Source organism: Elephas maximus, chromosome 19 (assembly GCF_024166365.1).
Source record: "Elephas maximus indicus isolate mEleMax1 chromosome 19, mEleMax1 primary haplotype, whole genome shotgun sequence".
Lineage (NCBI taxonomy): Eukaryota > Metazoa > Chordata > Mammalia > Proboscidea > Elephantidae > Elephas > Elephas maximus.
The window spans coordinates 58,773,296-58,798,051 of record NC_064837.1 but is presented as its reverse complement, the minus strand read 5'-3'; the positions used below and the strand labels follow the sequence as shown (position 1 = coordinate 58,798,051).

At 47.2% G+C, this 24,756-nt stretch overlaps 1 protein-coding gene across 3 annotated transcripts in view; it reads right to left on the bottom strand.

The window, feature by feature from the left end:
• Positions 1 to 24,756, bottom strand: part of ARSG (arylsulfatase G) — a 133,624-nt gene that overhangs the window by 46,288 nt on the left and 62,580 nt on the right. For 2 of the 3 annotated variants that reach the window (XM_049858725.1, XM_049858726.1), the window contains exons 3-6: positions 11,613 to 11,800; positions 7,482 to 7,529; positions 4,948 to 5,059; positions 1,835 to 1,972 (exon numbers count right to left, since the gene is read on the bottom strand). In XM_049858725.1, the coding sequence (XP_049714682.1) occupies positions 1,835 to 1,972; positions 4,948 to 5,059; positions 7,482 to 7,529; positions 11,613 to 11,800 (486 nt within the window). The remainder of the gene's footprint in view (positions 1 to 1,834; positions 1,973 to 4,947; positions 5,060 to 7,481; positions 7,530 to 11,612; positions 11,801 to 24,756) is intronic. The other variant, XM_049858727.1, reaches the window with a different exon arrangement.

Sequence of the window (24,756 nt, the reverse complement as noted above, 5' to 3'; positions counted from 1 at the left end):
CGTTAAAGGTCCTACGTCCCAGCCCGCCACTATGGCTTCCTCTCAGAACGCTCCTTGGTTGGAGGCCCTCAAGGCACGAGTGGACTGTTGTCCCAGCCTTGAAGCACTCTATAGTCACAAGGGACAGGGCCTTGGACCCCCTTGAAACTCCAGGGAGCTGGGAAATACTCAACGCTCCAGATTGGAGAAGGGCTTTTCACATCAGCAATGTGGAAAAAACCCTATTTCTCAGAAAGTCCTGAAAAACCATTAAGATTGCAATCTCTGAAGCCTTAAGGAGCTGCTCCCAAGATGAAGGCCTTCAGCAGGTTTTATTATCAAGAAATAAATGACTGGATCTGCCAACCTGGCTACCTCTGCTCTCCCCTCTAGAAAATTCCAGCGCGACGGAGGGAGGGGAAGGTGCGGATGGAGTAGGGGGATCCTTGCACACTTAAGGGCTGGTATGATCATGGTTATCCATGAGTGGAGTCCATTTTTAATTCTACACAAGCAGACAGCCACATGGCCTGCTTTTTTTTTTTTTTTCCCATTTAGGCCAAAAGGCTGTAAAAAATACCAGGCAGCGGTATGAGGGGTCAGGACGGGGCGTGAGGTGGAGGAGGGGAGTGCCTGCCTGTGTGTGAGGACTTGTACCCAAGGTGAGTACACACAGTTGGGGAGTTGTCCGTTGTTTCACAATCTCCACGACCCTGACCTGACAGAGGTTGCAAACCAGCAGCCCTCCCACCTATGTGATTTGTTAGAGACCCACTGTGGTCTGGTGTTGCTTCTTGTTATTCTTAATTTGCAGTAGTTGCGAACGTTGGAAGACCAGGAGGCTTCGCAGAAGAGCCAGGTATCCTGTCTGTCTTGTAAAATGGCAAAAATCTGACCATACCAGGCTCACAGTCCCACATAGCAACAAGCAGCTAGAACTAGGTAGTGGCTGCTCCTTTAGATGGGGGATGTGCTCTCAAGTTCACCACAGGCTGCACCACTCCCTAAGGCCTTACACTCAGCCTGCTTCCCAGTGTAAGGTTACCTACCTGGGCCTTGTAGTGCTGGAATTTGAAACCTTTTGTGATAGACTGAATAATGGCCCCCTAAAAAAAAAAAAATTTTTTTTTTTTTTTTTTAAGAGTCTGTAGTGGTTAAGAGCTACAGCTGCTAACCAAAAGGTCAGCAGTTCGAATCCACCAGGCGCTCCTTGGAAACCGTAGGGGGCAGTTCTACTCTGTCCTATAGGGTCGCTATGAGTTGGAATCGACTCGACGGCAATGGGTAAGAGTCTGTGAATGTTCCTTTATATGGCAAAAGGGACCTTGCAGATGTGATTAAGCTAGGGACCTTGCAATAGAAAGGGAATCACAAATGTCCTTGTAAGAGGGAGCTTTGGCTACAGAAGAGGAGAAAGCAAATATGAAAAAAGAAGTAGAGATTGAAGTGTTGCAACCATAAACCACAGGATGCCGACAGCAGCCACCAGAAGCTGGAAGAAGCACTGGAGCCTCCAGAAGGAACCGGACTGCCAACACCTTGGTTTTAGCTCCATAAGACTCATTTTAGACTTCTGACCTCCAGAACTGTAGGAGAATAAATTCCTGTTGTTTTAGATACTACAGCACAGTCAGAACAGGGATATTGTTCAGCTCCCATGAACTCCGGAACATGTCGTAGAGCTTCTAACTCATGCCTGGAGATTCCAGGGGAAACTGTTTTTCAGTTTTATTTACAGGGGACACACAGGTACCCATCTCTTTGTTGAGCAACGAAACCTACAGTATCTTTGGGAGTGCTGAGGCCAGGGGACACTGTGGGTGCTGCGGGTGGCGGCAACACTTGAGGTCTTTACCTGGCATGCTGGATGAACTGGGTGGCTTTCTCAGCATACTTCTGTGCCAGACTGCTCAAGTTCACCGGCTGCTCAACAATGGTGAGGTTCTCGTACAGAGGAAGCGCCACGTCCACGTAACATGCCCTCTCAGGATTCCTGGGTGGAAAGCACACACGGTAGCCTATTCATTTCCACACCCTAAGTAGTCATAAGTCGAAGCAAAATGTTTTAATGCAGCAATGCACATAAAAACAAAACTCTCAACAGCATGGCCCAAATGCTTTTGCCAATCTGCCATTTCCTCCAAGAGTAAAACCAATATAATACACCAGGTCGTTACATGAAAATTGTCCTTATGCAAAATGGAGGATGACCAGATCAGATCACAAAATGGAGGATGACTACATCATTACATAGCTTCCAAATTACATCATTACATAGCTGCCAAACCACTGAGGATCATGACCCAGCCAAGCTGACACATAACCTTCACCATCACAGCCAGCATTACTCTCGCCTCGTGCCCTGGCATTCATTACTGCCAGACATACATTGTTAATGTGCAAAATAGTCGGATAGTAGATTTTTTACTGTTGTCATAAATGTGAGATGTTGGATAACAAGAAGGTCGATAAGTGAGGGGTAGGTGTAGTTCCTTCTATTCCTTTTGAATAGGGGTTTATGCTCTTTGGACAAGCCACACATTACATAAAGCTGCCATAACCATTTCTCACAAAGACTCTTGGGAGCTGGGGACATTATTACTCCCATTTTGCAGGGAGAGAAGATGAGGTCTAAACAGGCTAAATTCATCAAGCAGAGTCTACCAGCCAATCAGTGAACCTGTCTCTGGCGTTTTCCACTGCCCTGCCTAAATGAGGGCCTCTATCTATGATGAAAGGAGCCCTGGTGGCACAATGGTTAAGTGCTCAGCTACTAACCAAAAGGTTGATGGTCTGAACCCACCCAGCAGGTATGCAAGAGAAAGACTTGACAACCTGCTTCTGTAAAGATTGAGCCCAAAAAACCCTATGGGGCAGTTCTACTCTGCCATATGGGGTCGCTATGAGTCAGAATCACTCAACAGCAACAGATTTGGTTTTCAACGGGTTGGCTGATGTATGTCATACCTCGTTAGGGCCAGAGGGTACCAGATATAACGACAGGTTTGGCCCCCAGCCACAGCCGGTAGAGAAGGCAGTGGGAGCCTCTCACACTGTACTGAGCACTTGAATCACCTGGGCATGTTGTTCAAATGCAGGTCGTCAGGGGTGGGGCCTGAGACTCAGCATCTCAGACAAGCCCCCTGGGGACACCCACGCTACTGAGGAGAAGGCTTTAGAGAATATGGACTCTGGACTTAAAGAAGCCTGGATTGGAATCTCCATTCCTCTTACCAGTTCCAGAAGGAGCCTCAGTGGCACGATGGTTAAGCACTCGGCTGCTAACCAAAAGGTTGGTGGTTTGAACCCACTCAGCAGCTCCATGGTAGAAAGACCTGGCAATCGACTTCCATAGAGATTACAGCCTAGGAAACCCTATGGGGCAGTTCTTCTTGTCACATGAGGTTACCATGACTCGGAATCAACTTGACGACACTTAACAAGACCAGTTCCAGTGTAACCTGGGCAGGGTAAGCTTTCTTACCTGTGAAGTCAGGATAAATACCTGCCTCACTCAGTGGCTGTGTGGATTACAGTTAGTACACAGCCTGCCTAAACAATAACAATTTCTCAATAAACAGCCATTATTATAGCCATTATTTTGTTATTAACGAGCCAGCTGAGACTCATCTTCCCCAAGTGCTTCTGATACCTGAGAGCTTACAAATAACAGCAGTACACTTTCTGTACAAGAGGAGCACACGTCTGCACTGCTTTGTGACTTGAACGAGGCTGATTATCTTTTTCTGATAATAAATGCATTGCATGCTCGTTATAGAATATTTGGAAAATATGACGCAAAATCAGAAACTGAAAGCCCCGTAGTCCCACCACTAGACAGAATCATTGTTCACATTTTGACATATTCCCTTTTAGTCTCTCTCGATAGGACTATAACCTTATGGTAGAAATATAGCTAAGACTGTAGTGTTGATAGCTTGTTTCCTGCTTTTTTCACTAGAGCCAGAATGCTCCTTAGATGTATGGTGAGACTACATCTCGCATATGTGGACATGTTATCAGGAGGGACCGGTCCCTGGAGAAGGACATCATGCTTGGTAAAGTAGAGGGTCAGCAAAAGAGAAGACCCTCAGCAAGATGGACTGACACAGTGGCTGCGACAATGGGCTCAAGCGTAACAATAATCCCGAGGATGGTTCAGGACCGGGCAGTGTCTTCTTCTGTTGTACGCGGGGTTGCTATGAGTCGGAACCGACTCGAGGGCACCTAACAACAACAATATTATAGCAGGAGCATTTGCCCACTTCACTGACTATGTTTTAAAAACATCCCGTTTAATGCCTGCATGGCATTCCAACACCAGAATGCCAGTCGACTTGTCCAGCGGAGGGTGAGGCTGGCAGGCAGCCCTGCGCAATTTTTCTGTATCCTTCCTTATGTCCAGAGTCTGAGCCAGGTGAGTGGGCCAGGAGCAAAGCCAACAGGCAGAGGAGGAGAGGGGCCCACTGGTGTGAGGCCTTGGCAGCACTAGGCTCCCCTCAGCTGAGCTGAACAGACCAAGGGACATGGAAGATTCCAGCAGAAGAATTTCACTGGCCTCATCTTTGCCGTAAGTTTTCTTGCACTCAGTGCTAATAGTGCATTTAAATCTGCACCGAATGCACACCTATCTTGCATTCTGTCTTAATTGTTGCCTGCTAGGCTTTCTCACTTACTCCTGCTAGACCAGCCCCTTAGGACCTCAGCTTGTTCTGGAGCCCATAGCAAATGCCTTAAATAAACCAAAAAAAAGAAACACAAACCAGTTGCAGTCGAGTCGACTCCAACTCATGGCAACGGCACGTGTGTCAGAGCAGAACTGTGCTCCACAGGGTTTTCAATGGCTGATTTTATAGAAGTAGATCACCAGGCCTTTCTTCCGAGGTGCCTCTGGGTGGAGTCAAACCTCCAACCTTTCAGTTAGCAGCCAAGTGTGTTAACTCTTTGCACCACAATAGTATTTATTACCTTGATGGTCCACTCTGCTGTGGACAGGCTGGACAAGGAGGGTGGTTATATCCCGGGGTATCAGTACAGCCCATATCATTGCTGTATGGGATTCCAAAGTAGTAATCGAAACCTAGAAGAAGAGCAACTGGTTAGCACCCCTACTTGGCTGCTATTGTTCTATGTGCCGGCATTCTTACACCCATGACAGAAGTTTCATTTCCTCTGATTTAATACTGCAGGGTTATGGAGTATGCAATTAAAAGAGGATTAGATTAACATTTCTTTGTAGCATGCAAAGAAAAGCACGTTGCTGGGTTCTCTGGCTGTGAGACTAGATTGGCCAAACATCTCGTGACCAGAGCTAACCCACACTGGGAGGAAGTGGAGAGAATTATTACTGAACACCTAACATTCCCAGCGTAACGACTAACACATCCAGTAAGTATCTGGTGCAGATCTACAACATGCATGACACTTGAACGGATACAAAAAAATAAGTCCTGTCCTCAAGAGGCTTCCCATCTGAAGGAGAAAGAAGATATGTAGATTAAGCTATGAGATTAATAGGTAAGCCAATAAGACAGAGCAGATGTGACTCGCAGATGCTGGGGATGGGACAGGGTCCGGGCAGGAATCTTGAAATGCTTCTTAAAGGAGATGGCATTTCAGTGTGGGCTCAGAGGTTGGCAGGATTTGGGTTTAGGGTGATGGGGTAGAGGCAGGGGAAGAAAGGATGTGAGTGCTAAGTTGAGACCTGAATATGTTAAACTTCTTCTGAGACCCTCCCTCATCCCATCTCTTCCCCAACCCAAGGTGGTATCTCAAGGATATAGCTACATATGCAAACAGAATGCAATGCACAAATGCTCTAGAAAAGGGAAACCTCCCCCAGTTACCCAGGTAACTGATTCCATTCTCTTGATTTCCCTAGATGGAGATACAACATCCACCCTTCTCTCAGTTTGTGGTACTGTGTTGGCTCTTGTATTGCTGTGATACTGGACTATGCCATCGGTATTTCAAATACCAGCAGGGTCACCCATGGTGGGCAGGTTTCAGTGGAGCTTCCAGATTAAGGCAGCTAGGAAGAAAGGCCTGGCAATCTACTTCTGAAAATCAGCCAGCGAAAATCCTATGGATCACAACAGAACACTGTCCAATATAGTGCTGGAAGACGAGCCCCCTTAGGCTGGAAGGCTTTTTCCATAAAAAGCTGGAAAGTGAATATTTTAGGTTTCACAGGCCAGATGGTCTCTGTTGAGGCTACTCAGCTCTGCCACGGTAGTGCAAAGGCAGCCACAAGGCAACATAAATAAATGAGTGTGGCTGTGTTCCGATAAAAAATAAAACTTTATTTATAAAAACGGATGGTGGACTGCATGTGGGCTGTGGTGGCCACGGTTTGCTAACCTCTGCTCTATGCTATAGATGTCCTCAGATGCCAGCGTTAGGAAGAGGTCTCATTGTACTTGCTGATCTGACAAACAATGAAGGGCAGCAGGATGGGTCTGGATATATAGAAGGGATACGTGATTGGGTTTGGCATCATCCAGGGAGGGGTTATAGGGACAGCCATGAGGCTGATGGGGCACCAAGCGGTACTCCATGCAGAGGGGACAAGAGGCAGGAGGGAAGAGGAGTGAACTAACTGGGAGCCAGGAATCAAGGAACCACAGTGTACCTGAATGCCTGAGTCAGAGCCTTTAGGGACTGTCTGGTACAGCAATAGCAAATGTCAGTGGTTACTCTCTCTTTCCATTCCCACAATGTTGTTGTTAGGTGCCGTCAAGTCAGTTCCAGCTCAGAGCGACCCCATGTACAACAGAACAAATGCTGCCCAGTCCTGCACCATCCCCACAATTGTTGCTATGTTTAAGCCTATTGTTGCAGCCACTGTGTTAATCCATCTCACTGAGGGTCTTCCACTTTATCGCTGACCGTCTATTTTACCAAGCTCTCACAGTAGACATCATGAATCCATCATGGCACCACTTCCTGCTAGGGGGGACCCTGTCTCATCACTCTTTCTAGCAAATGGCTCCAGAAGCACATGCACTCAAGACATTGCCACCCTGACACAGTCGAAGCCCTCACTTGTCAAGTGTGAAAACTAGATACCAGGGAGGAAAAGTAAGTTCCTGGAATAGTTAGTGGGAAATTCCCCCATCTGCCATTTTTAGAAAGCTCAAAGGGGAGCCCTGGGCATCTCAAATGTGCCCAAGTGATCTTGCAAACGGGGAAATCCTAATTTAGGAAGAAAGTACCCCAAGGACCAAAGCAGTTGCCCTCAAGTCAATCCTAACTTGTGTCAGTGCTCCATGGGGTCTTTAATGGCTGATTTTTTGGAACTGGATCGCCAGGCCTTTCTTCTGAAGCACCTCATGGTGGATTCTGACCTCCAACCTTTTGGTCAGCAGCCAAGCACGTTAACCGTTTGTACCACCCAGGGATCCCCCCAAGGGGCAGGATTGCTTAAACATTCATGAAGTTCTTCTACATGGAGATTTTTATTTTCTATCTCCCGGGTAACAAATCCCCAAAAGAATTCTTACCACGAAAGTTGGGGTGATAAGAGCCATGGTGCCCAAGATGCCATTTGCCTGTAGAAAAACAAGAGAGAGACGTTCAGAGGAATCCCAGTGGGGGCACGCAGAGCCTCTGGGAGCTGATTAAACACTCAGTTCTCCACCGGCTTTGCCCTTTACCAAGTACTAGCACAGAGAGCTCACAAACGTGGCGAGAGAGCCACATCCTGCTTTCTGGGACTGAGAGGGAGGCCACTGGGAGACTGCAAGCAAGTAAGGACGACTCGGGGCCCAAGCAGGAATGCCAGCATGCAGAGGGGAAGGCAGGCTGTTGGCAGCGACCACAACCACCACCACCAGGAAAGCCAGTTGCCCTAGAGTTGACTCCAACCCAGAGCAACCCCATGCGTGCCGGAGTGGAACTGTGCTCTATAGGGTTTCCAATAGCTAGATTTTTTTTGGAAGCAGATTGCCAGGCCTTTCTTCCAAGGTGCCTCTGGGCAGACTCAAACCTCCAACCTTTCAGTTAGCAATGGAGTGCATTAGTCATTTGCACCACCCACGGACTCCAAAAACCTGTTGCCACCAAGTCAGCCCCAACTCATGGTGACCCTATGTGTGTCAGAGTAGAACTGTGCTCCACAGGGTTTTCAATGGCTGATTTTTCGGAAGTCGGCTGCCACGCCCATTACACCCTCCTCTCCGCATTCTTGTAGGGAAAGTGGGGGGCCTGCAAAGGCCCCAGGCAGCCCCGGGTGCTTGAACATTCCCCTGCGCTGTCTGGGAGGTGCTCAGTTCCCGGTCGGTGTTGTCAGCTTCTTCCCTGGCCAGCGTCCTCCACCTGCAGAGGCTGCCCCAGAGAACGCCTTCCTGCTACAGTTCACGTGCTGAGACATCACCAGGCCAGCAAATAAGGAAGCCCAGCCCCACTGCCGTTGGTTGTTCTGGAAATGGGTTGGGTTCGGGGAGAATAATTGGACACCGTGGGAAGAGCTCTGACGACGCTGGAACTCTTTGACTAGCTAAATAGGCTCTGAGGAGTATACCCCAGGGAAATCACCCACAAGGCAAGGAGGAAAGGAAAAGAACATTGAACTAAGACCTAAATAGTGGTGGCATTAAACAAACACTAAACAGGAACCGGAGTATGGCCGAGCAGATAATTTTGCGTGGCCTCAATAAAAACACTACAAAGCTCTCTTCTAAAGACAAATGCATATAGCAAAAATTAACAAACGGTGAATTTTGGCAGAAGGCACGTAGGTGTCCATTATTCTCTTTTTGGAGCTGCTCTGTAGGTTTGAAAAAAATGCAATATGAAAGTTGAGGGGGAAAAAGACAAGTGAATGGACTGAGCACTACATGGAAATATAAAATCACCAGAGGGAAGTAGAGGCACGCCAACTATGTAGATACGCACAAACACTGACCAAGATTAGATGCAAAGTGTGAGTGTAGGTTTTTTATTTTCCCTAAGTGTGTCCTTTAGTTCATAATTTCAACACCTGGAAGTGATTAAACATCCAGGACCTTCAGAAGATGTATCGAGTAGTGAGAGGTATAGGAATGGTAGCTAAACTCTTGGCCTGTAACCAGCTGCTTCTTGGTGTTGTTAGGTACCATCGAGTCAACTCCAACTCATGGCGACCTTATCATAACAGAACAAAACGCTGCTGGTCCTGTGCCATCTTCATGATTGTTTGAGTACGTGTGAGCCCACTGTTGTGTGTGTCAAGCCAACTCATTGAGGCTTTCCCACGTTTTCACTGACCTCCACTTCACTAAACACGATGTCCTTTTCTAGGGATCAGTCTTCCCTAATGATGTGTCCAAAGTAAGCGAGTCTAAGTCTCTCCATTTCTATTTCTAAAGGGACATTCTCATTGTATTTCTTCTAAGGCTGATTTGATTATTCTCTTGGCAGTCCATGATATGTTCAATATTCTAGGAAAAAAGGCCTGGAGATCTACTTCTGAAAATTAGCCACTGAAAACCCTGTGGATCAGTTGCTTACTTGGGGCTTAAAGGAGTGAAGGGGGAGGGGCAAATGAGATCAAATCCAGCTCAAGAAGAATCCAGCTCCCCACTGGGGCATAAGGTGTTAGACAGCTCTGAGGTTAAACCCAGCGAGCTGTAAGTAGTAAGTGAAGTGATTTGTGCACTGTGTCTCGTGAGGATGCTCCACTCATACTGGGAGCTTCACAAATGGTCATGGCCAATGCTGATACTATTAACATTACTAACCCCAGGGTGTGGGGAGAAAGGTATCTCAAAAGGAAAGTAGAATTGGACCTTAATTGGCTCCTCCCCCTGCCAGCTGGGGCTCAACCCTGGGACAATGAGTACCACACTCTGTCTGACCTTCTGTAAAAGTATGTTATGGAGGGCGGGGGTGGTTCAGTGGTAGAATTCTCGCCTTCCACGCACAAGACCTGGGTCAGATTCTCAGCCAGGACACCTCATGTGCAGCCACCACCCTCCTGTCCGTGGAGGCCTGCATGTTGCTATGATTCTGATCAAGTTTCGGCAGAGCTTCCAAACTAAGACAGACCAGGAAGAAAGGCCTGGAGGTCTACTTCCAAAAATCAACCAGTGAAAATCCTATGGATCACGATGGTCTGATCCCCAACCAATCATCAGGACGGTGCAGGAACAGGTAGCATTTTGTTCTATTGTGCAGCCCTGTTATGAGTCAGGGGCTGAGGTGACTGCAGCTAACAACATCAACAAAATATGTTAGGTTCCTTGACACAGCAGAGGAAGGACCAATCTCAGAAGGCCAGCCCTTGTTCTGGGTAAAGCAGCCTCCTACAGGTGAACTTGGGAAGCCCTGGGCACCAATAACACACCCACAGGGACTGTCCCTGTCCCCTGTTCACTCTGTTCCTCTGCACACTCTCCCTTGCCACTTCATGTGTGGGGGAGGGAGCAGGAATCCCAAGGGACTCAGTCTTTGGGAGGAAAAATAACAAGCACAGGCAGCTGGAGGATGCTGTTGGGGCTGCAGCATTTTAGTAGTCTCAGAGGTGAGACAGGCAGCAAGGCTGTGCAGGTAAAAGCCAGATAGATCTGTCTAGATCCAGCCTTTACCAGCTCCTGGCTAGGTAACTTGGAACAAGTCTCTTCACCTGTCCGAAAATCAGTTTTCTCAACTATAAAATGGGAGAAATAATACTAGTAATACCAACCATCTTAGACAGCACGCATCCCCATGCCCTGGTGTAAACACTTAACTCAATGTTGAGTAACACACACACACACACACACACACATACACACACACACACACTTTGCTGGCGAGTCGATTCTGACTCAATGTGGCCCCATAGGGCAGAGTAGAGCAGCCCCCATAGACTTTCCAAGGATTGCTTGGTGGATTCGAACTGCTGACCTTTCGGTTAACAGTCGCAGCTCTTAACGACTACGCCACCAGCCTAAAAAACTGAAAAAGGGAAAGACATTGGACAATCTGGCTGATTGCCTACCCTACACCCATGTCGCCATCTATCCTGCTACTAGAGCTTAGTTTTGCTTGGGGAGGGAGGTGGGGGGGGGTGGAGGATCAACGTGTCCAAGCCCAAGTCAACCATTCTAATCCTGTCGCTAATTTCTTTCTTGTCGCTAGGGATGGCCACGTGACCCAGCTCCAGCCAATCAGACGTAAGTACAAGTTCCGGAGGCCAAGGGAGTGTCTGAAAAGATTTGCTTTCCTGCTCAAAGGGGACAAACGAGGCTGGCACCACCTCTCTCTTCTTCCTCCCTTAAACCCAACCGCAGTGGATGGCACTGCAGCTGCTGAACTGAGCCATGAAGCAACAAGCCTGAGGACAAAAGCCAGCACGCTAAGGATGGCAGGGCAGAGGGACAGAAAACCGCTGGCTCTAACTGACTTCTTTGAGTAGTGGAGCTACAGGAAGCCAAAGCTGGCCTCTAAGCTTGGTATACCGTGAGAAAACAGCTCCGTGTATCTTTCCATCCGTTACGTCGTCTTGTCAGTTTCCTGCAGCTGAAAGCATTCCTAATTTATATAGCGAGAGGTGAAAAGAAGAAAGCAGGCACGAACAGAATGGCCGCAGCAAGTCGAGCCTATGCTAACCAGCAGCCACCAGAGTAAACACAGCTGGAAGATGGGGGCTCAGGCTGCAGGACCCGTGTTACCTATCATGCCGGTGATGTATCCAGCCTCTTGCAGCACCTCTGCCAAGGTGGTCTCGTTGAGCGGAAGGCCCCCCACAGACGTGACTGCAAAGTTGTGGGTGACCCCATTGCGAAGACCAAGCCGGCCCGTGAGCAGAGAGGCGCGGGAGGGCGAGCAGGTGGAAGCGGCTGCGTGGAAATCCACAAACCTGCGTGGGAAGGAAACCACCTGATCAGGACCCCCACAAACCACAAAAGGCAATCAAAGAGAAGGCGCAATTCCCACTCAATTCCTGGGAATCTGGGAAGGGGAGGGGGCAGTGGGAGGGAAGGGAGGGGTGGCGAGGGGAGGGGAAGGAAGGAGTCTTGTCTCAAAAAAGGGAGGGAGCAATGGTTTTCCTGAGCACATTCACAAAAAGTGGCACCTTTCTAACATTTAAAGAGAATACGCTGGCATGAAATCTGCAAGAATAGGGAGCGTTAGGATTTGCTGTGTCGTAAAGAGATGTGCGCAGTCCCTGGTTGGTGCGAACATGCTGGCCTGCTAACCGAAACGATGGTCAAGTCTACTCGGAGGAGCCTAAGAGGAAAGGCCTGGTGATCTATTTCCAAAAAATCAGCCGTTGAAAACCCTGTGGAGCACAGTTCTCCTCTGACCCAGGCAGGGTGGCCATGTGTTGGCGTTGACTCGACAGCCCCTGGTTACAGATATGAAGAGGCACGGGGGGATCAGGAAACCACGCCTGTAGGGAGAAGATGGAAGAGGGGCAGCTCCGTTCCCACCCACAGAGCCGCTGCCGCCCCTGCCGCGGGTGGGCCCACCGCTTGCGTGAAAGCCTTCTGGCTAGGCCATAACCCTGAACGTGGAAGATGGCAGCCTCCCAATGCCCTCTGACAAGGACGCTGAAGAGGCCAGGCCACCTCCTTGCTCAAGAGCTAATGATCCTGTGGGAAGAGCACCTTTGCTCACTGCCTGAACCTCAGACAGAGGACAGCCTGGGGCACGAAAATGGGGAAGCACACACAGATCCCTGTTTCTATGCAAAGGCAACTCTGGCGAAAGACATGGGGCAGCGCTGAATGGAAACGTGATTGTTTAAAATGGATTCCTCCAGGAAGTCACTTACAAAGCCTCTCTCTGGCCTCCAGGACCACCTATAAACAAAACTCCTTTGAATCTCTAATGCTTTCAGGCTCCAAGGCAATGCCCCAGTCTGCTTACAGCAAACAGGGCCTAGAGCCCGTGCCCTTCACCATGATTTTGGTGTCTCCAGAGGTGATGGCCCTGGGCAGGCACTGAGGTCTGCAAAATGATACAATGGGGTCCACTCTTTTCTTGTTTTTCTTCTTTTCTCATATTAAGCAAGTTTAGAGATTGCCTTAGTTCTCTAATGCTGCTGTAACAGAAATATCACAAGGAGGTGGCTTTAACAAACAGAAATTTATTTTCTTACAGTTTAGGAAGCTAGAAGTCTGAATTCAGGGCACCAGCTCTAGGAGAAGGCTTTCTCTCTGTCAGCTCTGGGGGAATGTCCTTGTCTCTTTTTAGTTTTGGCTCCTGGGTGATCTTCATGTGGCTTGGCATCTCTCTTCCCCGATTTCTGCTTGCTAGCATGAGTTTAATCTCTTATATCTCAAAAGAGATTGACTCAAGATACAGCCTATACTAATCCTGTCTCATTAACATAACAAAGACAATCCATTCTCAAATGGGATTATAACCACAAGCATAGAGGTTAGGATTTACAACACACATTTGCGGGGGGGGGGGGGGGAGCACAATTCATTCCATAACAGAAATTACAAGAGAAAATTCTGTTTTAAAATTTGCAAACTTAGAGGAAAATGCCCAAAGAGATCCTCTCAGTAAGCAGCAAAGGCCGACTGGGCCACGTGTCAGCTGCTCTAGAGGTCTTCAGTGAGAAAGTTAGTTATTTATAACTGAGGAGGGCGTTCACTGTTTTACTCATTTATTCTAAAAATGCAGTAGCCATGGACAGATGCTGTGATAGATTTGAAAGAAGCAAAGAAACAGTCATTGTCCTTTATGAATGTACCATGAATGAATGAAAGTCCTATGAGGTAAGTTCCAGTTTACTATTAAGAGTTACAACCATTTATTTAGCACATACTTTTCTGGTGGCACAGTGGTTAAGTGTTCAGATGCTAACAAAAAGTTTGGCAGCTCAAATCCAGCAGATGCTCCTTGGAAACCCAGTGGGGCAACTCTGCTTTGTCCCATAGGGTCACTATGAGTCAGAATTGACTCGGTGGCAATGGGTGTGGTCTTTTTTGTTTGGTTGTTTGTTTATGCGCACTCCCACATGTCTGTTGGGTTGTTGTACTGTGGTGGCTTAAGTGTAGCTGTGATACTGGAAGCTATACCACTGATATTTCAAATACCAGCAGGGTAACCCATGGACGACAGGTTTCAGCAGAGCTTCGAGACTAAGAAACACTAGAAAGAAGGACCTGGCAGTCTACGTCTGAAAAACTGGCCAATGAAAACCTTATGAACAGCAGCAGAACACTGCTGCTACAGTGCCAGAAGATGAGCCCCTCAGGTTGGAAGACGCACAAAATACGACAGGGGAAGGTCTGCTTCCTTAAAGTAAAGGATAAGGAAGCAAGCAGAGAGTTGGGGACCTCATACCACCAAGAAATCAGCACGAGGAGCAGAGAGTGTCCTTTGGACATGGGGTCCCTGTGCCTGAGAAGCTCCTCAACCAGGTGAAGATTGAGGACAAGGACCTTCCTCCAGAGCCAACAGAGAGAGAGAGAAAGCCTTTCCCTGGAGCTGACGCCTTGAGTTTGGACTTGTAACCTACTAGACTGTGAGAAAATAAATTTCTCTTTGTAAAAGCCATCCACTTGTGGCATTTCTGTTAGAGCAGCAGTAGATAACTAAGACATTGGCTAGGAGAATACCACGAAGATGTTTACCTGTGTTTTAATGGCTATACGAAGGCATACTACTATGTGGATCATAACAAATTACGGATAACATTGCAAAGAATGGGAATTCCAGAACGCTTAACTGTGCTCATGAGAAACCTGTGTACATAGACCAAGAGGCAGCCATTCGAACAGAACAAGGGGATAGCACATGGTTTAAAGTCAGGAAAGGTGCACGTCAGGGCTGTATCCTTTCATCATACCTATTCAATCTGTATGCTGAGCAAATAATCCGAGAAGCTGGACTATATAAAGAAGAACGTGGCATTAGGATTGGTGGAAAACTTGTTAACAACCTGCGATACACAGATGACACAATGTTGCTTGCTAAAGGTGAAGAGGACTTGAAGCACTTACTGATGAAGATCAAAGACCACGGCCTTCAGTATGGATTACACCTCAACATAAAGAAAACAAAAATCCTCACAACTGGACCACTAAGCAACATCATGATAAACAGAGAAAAGATTGAAGTTGTCAAGGATTTCATTTTACTTGGATCCACAACCAGCACCTATGAGAGCAGTCAAGAAATCAAAATGACATATTGCATTGGACAAATTTGCTGCAAAAGACCTCTTTAAAGTGTTGAAAAATGAAGATGTCACTTTGAGGACTAAGGTGCACGTGACCCAAGCCATGGTATTTTCAATTGCCTCATATGCATGCGAAAGCTGAGCTATGAATAAGGAAGACTGAAGAATCGATGCCTTTGAATTATGGTGTTGGCAAAAAATATTGAATATACCATGGACTGCCATTAGAATGAACAAGTCTGTCTTGAAAGAAGTACAGCCAAAGTGTTCCTTGGAAGCAAGGGTGGTGAGACTTTGTCTCACGGACTTTGGACACATTATCAGGAGGGACTAGTCCCTGGAGAAGGACATCATGCTTCGTAAGGTAGAGGATCATCAAAAAAGAGGAAGACTCTCAACAGGATAGATTGACACAGTGGCTGCTATAATGGCCTCAAACATAGCAACAATTGTGAGGATAGTGGAAGACCAGGCAGCGTTTTGTTCTGTTTTACATGGGATTTCTTTAAGCCAGAACCAACTCGAGGGCACTCTGTTTATATAGTCTATTATACTGTGGTGACTTTCATGTTGTCATGATGCTGGAAGATATCTCATTGGTATTTCAAATATCAGTAGGGTCACCTGTTTTGGAACAAGGTTCATCAGAGCTTTCTAACTAAGACAGAGTAAGAAGAAAGGCCTAGCAATCTAGTTCTGAAAAGAGTCAATGGAAACCTTATGGATCACAACAAAATATTGTCTGACATTATGCTGGAAGATGAACCCCCTTAGAAGACACACCAAATACACAGTGGCCCTGACAATGGACTTGAGCATACCAACAAACACGAAGATGGCACCAAGCAACGTTTCATTCTGTCGTACATGATATAGCATGACTCAGAGCTAACGCGATGGAAACTATTACAAGCACACACTTGACATATATTAAAGCATTTAATCCTCACAATGGCCCTGGGATGTGGTATGATGTTGATGTTGCTGTTAGGTGCCACTGAGTCCATTTCAACTCACAGCAACCCGATAGGACAGAGTAGAACTGCCCACAGAGTTTCTTAGGCTGTAATCCTCATGGGATCAGATCACCAGGTCTTTCTCCTGTGAAGCTGCTGGGTGGGTTTGAACCACCAACCTTTCAGTTAGCAGCTGAGCACTTAACTATCATGCCACCAGGGAATGATAAGGATCCCCATTTTATAGGTAAGGAAACTGAGGCAGAAGGAGGCTAAAAAAACTTGCCACACACTGCTATAAATGGCAGAGCCATGGTTTGACCCAGGCATTTTGTTCCAGAGCTCACACTCCCAGCCACTGTGCCTGTAGTATTCAAAAATTCTGCGCTTGTGCCGTTAAACCAGGTTGCCCCTGTTAGGAAGTCCAGAAACTTGTCTCAAAAGTCAGAGGGATGGGGCTGGGGAGACTTACTCTATAGCCAGTCTTGGGGGGAAGGAGAACCCCCAAGAGATAGAATGAGGTTTTAAAGTGGAGAGGAAGAAGGGCCCAGTCCCCCAGGCCCACTGTAAAGTAGGCAATACGGCACCGGCCTTGAGGCTTAACAATCCAAAGACCATATGGTGTCAAACATACACACACATGCATGCAAAAACACACTCATGCACACGTGTGCACTGACACAGGCATACAGACACACGCATGTGAACTGAGGAAACTATTACTGGCTTCTATTGAGCATCAGAAAGCTTCCTAAGGTGATAAATCACTGGTATGGGCTATTCAGGGAGGCTGGGGAGCTTCCAACCTGGAAAACCTTTCAAAGAAAATCCAGACATCTGAACATCTGAAGACAGGAGGCTGTACCTAATAGCCTCCAGTTCCCTTGAGCAAACCTTGCAATGATTCTAATAATTCAAGCTTCTGGAACAAGGAGAGTCCACTTAGCTTCCTCATCTCCAGGCACTCCCCAGCCCACTCCAAACTGGCTCCCTCACTCTGGACTCCAGGAATCTCTCCTGTCACCCAGGGAGCTCTGCTGACAGCTCTTTTCTGGAAGCCTCCCTCCTTCACCTTCCAGACCTGTCTTCATCCTCCTTTGGGCTCCTGACCACTCTTTTTCTCCTCCATTGTGGGCTTGTCTTTCTCTGCCCGTCTCTAAGAAGTCAGAGGCTCCAGGACCCCCTCTCTCCAGACCTCTTTTCTTCTTACTTCTCACACATCCTATGGGAGGTCTCATGTTGTCCCTCTCTCTCCAGTCTCTGGGTGGTGCAAACAGTTAACACACTCAGCTGCTAACCCAAAGGTTGAAGGTTCAAGTCCACTTAGAGGCACTGCCTTAGCTATCTTGTGCTGCTATAACAGAAATGCCACATGTGGATGGCTTTAACAAACAGAGGTTTATTCTCTCACAGTTCAGGAGGCTAGAAGTCTGAATTCAGGGCGCCAGCTCTAGGGGAAGGCTTTGGGGGAAGGTCCTTGTCATCAATCTTCCCCTGGTCTAGGAGCATCTCAGTGAAGGGACCCTGGATCCAAAGAACTCACACCTTTCCTGGTTCTTGTTTCTTGGTGGTATGAGATCCCCATAACTGCTTGCTTCTCTCTTTTGTATCTCAAGAGATTGACTCAAAATACAACCTAATCTTGTAGTTTGAGTCCTGCCTCATTAACATAACTGCCTCTAATTCTGCCGCATCAACGTCATAGAGTTAGGATTTACAACACATAAGAAAATCACTTCAGATGACAAGATGGTGGACAATCACACAATATTGGGAAACGTGGCCCAGCCAACTTGACACACATTTTGGGGGGAACAGAATTCAATCCACAACAGGCACCTTGGAAGAAAGGCCCAACAACTGGCTCCTGAAAAACCAGCCGTTGAAAACCCTGTGGAGCAGTTCTATTCTAACATGCACGGGGTCACCATGAGTTGGAACTGACTCGATGCTATCTGGTTCTGGTTACATTTGGGGGTAGTTTGTTACTCAGCAATGCATAACCAGAACAATGTCTCTCTCACTAGACGATATTTGGTTCACTATTGTGTCCCTAGCACTAGCACAAAGTAGGGGCTACAAAATGTACACTGACTGGACAACCCCACTATTCACTTCGCTTTTGCACAACGTAACAAGTCTGAAAAAAGAGACACGGGCCTGGGTTCCAGAAGATAGGTTAATTCCCTGACGCCACTTTTTTTCAAGGCAACAAATGGTAAAGAAGGGACATGGTCACTGAGCTACTTGGAAGTGCTGGCCCAGCCCTGAAACCACTCTCTCTCTTGGAGCCAGCTTGTGTGATACCTCTGTCTGAAAAAATGTGGGTGGCGAAGGCAGGTGCGCCAATGTTGGGTTCGGACGTGAGAGTGTGAGGCTCAGCTCAGGCTTTACACCTGCCAGCACTTCCTTCCTGAGCCTCAGTCTCTTTTAGGGGCTGGAAGAATCCTTGCAGCCTGGGCGCCTGGGGGAATCTCCCAGGCATGTGCATTTCTCAAAGCTTCCTAATACCATCCAAACATACTAGGGCCATGAGGTCAAATTACTGGGGCAAAATCCAGGGCCCTGATATTGCGGGTAGCTGGAATTCCAAATGGGTCCCACTTGTAGCTCATACCTTTGCTCCCAAGACAAATGTCCACCTCTACCCAGCTTTTCTTCTTCTCTTCCTGCATCCACACACCCAGTGCAAAACATCCACACAAGGGCTCTCCTATTCTACACTCCTAAATGTTCCTCTAATAATAATTATTTCTCCAGTATTGAATGCTTACAGAGGACTCATTGTAACCCAGGCACTTTTCTAAGCATTTACATACATTAAGGCATAACCATTTGTTGCCCTGGACTCATCCAGGTTTGAAATTGTCGTTCTCTATGGGCTGGCCCAAGCTTGTCCATGTCATCTCTTTATTTGCAACAGCAGGACCCACTGCACAATTTGTGGGGCTCAGTGCAAATGAATATGTACATGTCCCCTTGTTCAAAAATTACTAAACAATGGAGTAAGGTGTATATAAGCTTATATGTGACAGACTGACTTGATTTGTAAACATTCACTTAAAGCTCAATAAAAATTATTTTAAAAAAAGATAGCATGAAGAGTCAAAAAAAAAAAATTACTAAACATTTCAAGATGGCGACAGTAGTGCATTAAATCAAGGGCGGCCCTTCTAAGCATGGGACCCCCTGGGACTACAGAGGTTACATACCCGTGAAGCTGGCCCTGCACAACAGCATTGATCCTCTCTTGAGCCCCAGTCACTCCTCAGCCCACTGGGCTTCCCAGAGCCAGGGGAAAAAGGCCCGTTGGTGTCAGGACCCCAGACATTACTCCTTTTGGCACTTGGTTGTTTCCTTTGTCGTCTCTGCAATGTCTGGTTCATCTTTAGATGTTTTCCTGCACAGCTGCTCCTCCCCTCCCAGTCTTTCCTAACTTAGTAAATAGCACCATCTTCCACCCAGTTACTCAAGCCAAAGGAATCATCTGTGATTCCTCTTTCCCTCACAGCTATTAACATGTCCTATCAACCCTACTTCCAAATACATCCAGAAGCTACCCTTTATGGATTGCATTGTGTCTGCCAAAAATATGTGTCAACTTGGCTAGGCCATGACTCCCAGTATTACGTGCTTGTCCTCCATTTTGTGATTTGATATAATTTTCTTATGTATTATAAACCCTAATCTCTGCCTGTGGTTAATGGGGCAAGGCTAGGTTATGTTAAAGAGGGTTAGGGTGAGATGCGACACTCTTACTCAGGTCACAGGCCTGATCCATGTAAGGAGAGTTTCCCTGGGCTATGGCCTGCATCACTCTTTATCTTATAAGAGATAAAAGGAGAGAAAAGCAAGCAGAGAGATAGGAACCTCATACTACTAAGAAAAGAAGTGCTGGGAGCACATCCCTTGGACCTGGGGTCCCTGCATTGAGAAGTTACTAGACCAGGGGAAGATTGATGACAAGGACCTTCCCCTAGAACCTACAGAGAGAAAAAGCCTTCCCCTGGAGCTGGTGCCCTGAATTCAGACTTCTAGCCTCCTAAACTATGAGAGAACAAATTTCTGTTTGTTAAAGCCATTCACTTGTGGTGTTTCTGTTATAGCAGCACTAGATAGACACTATCCATTTCTCTCCATTGACCTGCTAACATCCCAGTCTAAGGCAACATCGTCTTGCACCCAGCCCACTACCATAGTCTCCATATTGTTTCCACACCAGGGCTGCCATGCTGTATAACTCTAGGGGGCACCATTCACACCAGGAGTTGAGTAGTACATAGCCTGCCCAGCTATATGTGATGGCCCTGCTCCCCACATCCAATTCCTATCCTCAACCACCACCACCCCACATTTTCCAAAAGCAGCCAAAGTAACTCCAAAAATGTTTATTAGCTGTCTTAGTTATCTAGTGCTGCTGTAACAGAAATGCCACAAATGCATAGCTTTAACAAACAAATTTATTTTCTCACAGTTTAAGAGGCTAGGAGTCCGAATTCAGGGTGCCAGCTCTAGGGGAAAGTTTTCTCTCTCTGTTGGCTCTGAAGGAAGGTCTTTGTCTCTTCTGAGCTTCTGCTCCTGTGCAGTTTTCATGTGGCTTGGCCTCTCTCTTTCCCCATCTTTGCTAGATTGCTTGCTTGTTTAATCTCTTTTGTATCTCAAGAAAGATTGACTCAAGACAGACCCAACACTAATTCTGTCTCATTACCATAATAAAGGCAATCCATTCCCAAATGGAATTATAACCACAGGCATAGCGGTTAGGAAGTAAAACACATATTTGGCGGGTCGGGAGACATAATTCAATCCATAACATCAGCTAACTTTAGTCCCTGGCTTGAAATCCTGTACAGGGTTCTCATGCAATAAAAATAAAACCCAAAGTCATTACCATGGTCTATGGACCCTACATTGGAGCTTTCCAGGCAGGAAGCTGGAATACACTGATGGGTCCAAATGGATCATGGTCTTCCAAGATAGTTTTCGCCTCAGCCGCTGGGGCAGCCGGGGGAAGGTGGGAGGGGGCCTGAGGCAACTGGAGGCTCCAGGGCCACCTTGTCAGTTGCCTCTGCCTATGGCCTGCACAACTCCAGGGAAAGCAATCCCTGTAGAGTATCGTGTGAGAGAGTCCTTGGATGGGGCCCGAGGCCCTGGTGGAGGGAGACCCAGGCTGGCTGCCTCCAACTCTCTCAGTGGAATTCCCTAGAGAAAGGCACAAATATCATTCATTTCTGTGTGTGACACAGCCCAGGGTCTACACCATCCAAGTTGTCTTCCTACAACACCCCAAACTCAGTCCTGCCTCAGGCCCTTCTTATGTTCCCTCTGCCTGGAACACTTTGCTCTGGTTCCCACAAGGTGGCTTCTTCCTGCCCTCTGAGTCTCAGTGCCTATTTTGTTCCCTCAGTGAGGCCTTCCGGACCAATCACTCTCCACTGCATCACCGTTTTACTTTGTGGCCCTCATCGTATCGGACATCATCATTCTCATGGATTTGTCTCCTCGCAAGTCACCAGGCTCCCTCATCTTGAATGGAGTTCCATGAGAGCATGGGTGTGTCTGCCACCCTCACCATTTTCCCTGAGCTTAGAACAGGATCTGGTTCCTGACCTCAGGAAGGCTGTTTCTCCACTGTTGGCCATTCAGGTCCTGCACTCTACCTGGTGAGACCCACTTCTGGTCTGCTGGGACAGAGTAGCCTGCCTTGACGCCACTTTGCTCAACGGGGGTTCTCTGCAGGCACCAAGACTTAACCTGGTTATGCAGACATTGAGATGCCATTGGACATCCCTCCCTTCACTCGTCATTCCGCTCTTCCTCCAAATGGGTACATACACGTTTCAATGATCTGCTGCACCACTTCACCTGTGAGCTGCTGGCTTAGTTCAACCAACCACAACAGAGCCACCTGGGGAGCTAGAGGAATGAGGAAATAAGAGCCCCTTCCATCAGAGCTTACACTCTAGCAGAAGTGTCAAGACATATTAGGATACATCAAAATGAGACAAGCGCCATCAGAGACAGGTAACTTAATCCTAAGTCTCAGTATCCTTGTCTGCAAAATGGGCACCATCACACCTACCTTGCCAGGTGATTTGGAGATCCAATGAGATGACACACAAAAGGTACCTAGCACAGTGCCTGATAGAGTGGTTTTTTAAAAAGTCATACTAGTAAACATGGTTACTGTCCTCACTAGCTAAGGGGGAGTAAGAGAACGTTCCAGAAAGGAAGCCGTGGGCAGGGCCATGAATGGTTAAAATTTCAGGGGTGAGTGTCACTTGTTGGCTACTGGTCCTGTGCTGGCCTTTTGTTCACTGCCAGGGTACAGGTCACCTCTGCCTCGACATGTGCAGAGTCCTCTCTCCCAAAGCCTGACCCCCCCTCCACCAACCCCCGGATCACCCTGGCTGGAAACCGAGGCATCGTCTTCAACTCAGTTACATGTAAGCTGACACCTAAAGTATAAACAGGCATTAACTTTATGTCTTATAATAATAAAAATAGCTACCACTTATCAGGTGGCCACCACCTTAATCATATTACATACAATATTTCTAAACTTTAAAACAACCTATAAGAGAGGTTAGAGAGGTATCAGAATTCCCATTTTACAGATAAGGAAACCAAAGCCAAGAGAGCTTAAGTAGCTTTCTCAAGGCCACACAGCTAGTACAGGTGCAGAATGTGTCTTATTCCACCCACGCCTGGCAAGTCCATTCCAACTCACAGCGAGCCTATAGGACAGAGTAGAACCACCCCATAGGGTTTCCAAGGCCGTAATTTTTACAGAGGCAGACTGCCACAGCTTTCTCCTGCGGAGCAGCTGGTGGGTTCAAACCACTGACCTTTTGGTTAGCAGCTGAGCACTTAACCACTGTGCCACCAGGGCTCCTGTCTTACTCCAAGGCCTAATGGTTGGGCTACATTAAAGACTGTTGGGCCCTACAGTTTGGAAATGACAGAACTAGAATTTGAACCCAGGCCTGCCCAACCCAAATCCTGTCCTTTCCACTCTGGAGGCAACTGAGTGAAGGCTGGCTGGGGCTCAGTCAGCCTGCACAAGGTATTATGTTAACTAGGTCACTGTTACAGGAGCTGGTCTTGGGCTGTGGAGACCTGAGACACAGTCTTGGTGGTGCCAGCCCCAAGAGCCTGACTCACATCTGCACGAACCATGTGAGCCCAAGAGAGACATAGAGTGCCCATATCCCCCACTGACTTCCAAGAAGGCTCACAGGATCCCGCGTGCCAGCACAGTCAACATGTTTACATGGGAAATCAGAATCTAAAGTTTGCCATGGTGAGTGTGGAACTCATTAATGCTGTTGTTGTTAATTGCTCTCGAGTCAGCCCCCAACTCATGGTCACCCCATGCACAACAAAGCAAAATGCTTCCCAGTCCTATGCCATCCCCACGGTCATTTGTGGGTCAGACGGTAGTGATCTATAGGGTTCTCGTTGGCTGATTTTCAGAAGTAGATTGCCTGGCCTTTCTTCCTAGTCCATCTTAGTCTGGAAGCTCCTCTGAAACGTATTCAGCACCAGAGCAGCACGAAAGCCTCTACTGACAGACAGGTGGTGGCTACATACGAGACGCATTGGTGTCATGGATTGAATTATGTCCCCCCAAAATATCTGTCAATTTAGCTAGGCCATGATTTTCAGTATTGTGTGATCGTCCACCATTTTATGTGATTTTCTTGTATGTTGTAAATCCTATCACTATGATGTAATAAGATGGATTAGCAGCAGTTATATTGATAGGTCTACAAGATTAGATAGTGTCTTAAGCCAATCTCTTCAGAGATAGAGAGAAGCAAGCAGAGAGACATGGGGACCTCATACCATCAAGAAAGCAGTGCTGGGAGCAGTGTGCATCCTTTGGACCTGAGGTTCCTGCGTTGAGATGCTCCCAGACCAAGGGAAGATTGATGGTAAGGACCTTCCTCCAGAGCCGACAGGGAGAGAAAGACTGGCGCCGTGAATTTGGACTTCTAGCCTACTGGATTGTGAGAGAATAAACTTCTCTTTGTTAAAGCCATCCACTTGTGGTGTTTCTGTTATAGCAGCACTAGGTGACTAAGACAGTTGGTCACCAGGCTTCAAACCTGGGTCTCCCACATGGAAGGCGAGAATTCTGCCACAGTCCACATTCATTAATGCTAAGAAAATTCATAATGTATGATAGAAAAAGTCCGTTAGTTTGCTAAGCCCGAGGGACTTTTGTCCACTGTGGATTGAGCTTTACCAGTGGGGCTGGGATACACAAAAGCTGTTGACCACCGTTTCTTCTTGCCTGGAAGTACCAAAAATACATTGCTCGAATGGTCCACCTGCTTGCTCATTTTTAACGGGCTGCCCTGAGTCTTGTGTCTCCTTGGATATGTTAATGCCGTCATCTTGGGAATAGGTAGAGCATGTTTTTACAGCAAGATACAGCTTTGAGTTCCTTCACAGACTGTCGGTTCCATGAGGACAATGCTTAGGGTTGCAACTCCAGCCCCAAGCACAGTGCCTGGCACAGTGGGGCTGCTCCATAAATACCTGGAGAATGAACAAACAAAACTAGAAGAGAAAAGCCAGGTCGTTTGATTGAAAGAAAAAAAAATTAATCCATCTGCGCATAATTGTTTAAGCTGCAGATTTAGGACTCAATTCTTTCCCCACAGTGTGTTAAACTTCATTATCTAACTCTCAGAAACAATCTTGTTTACT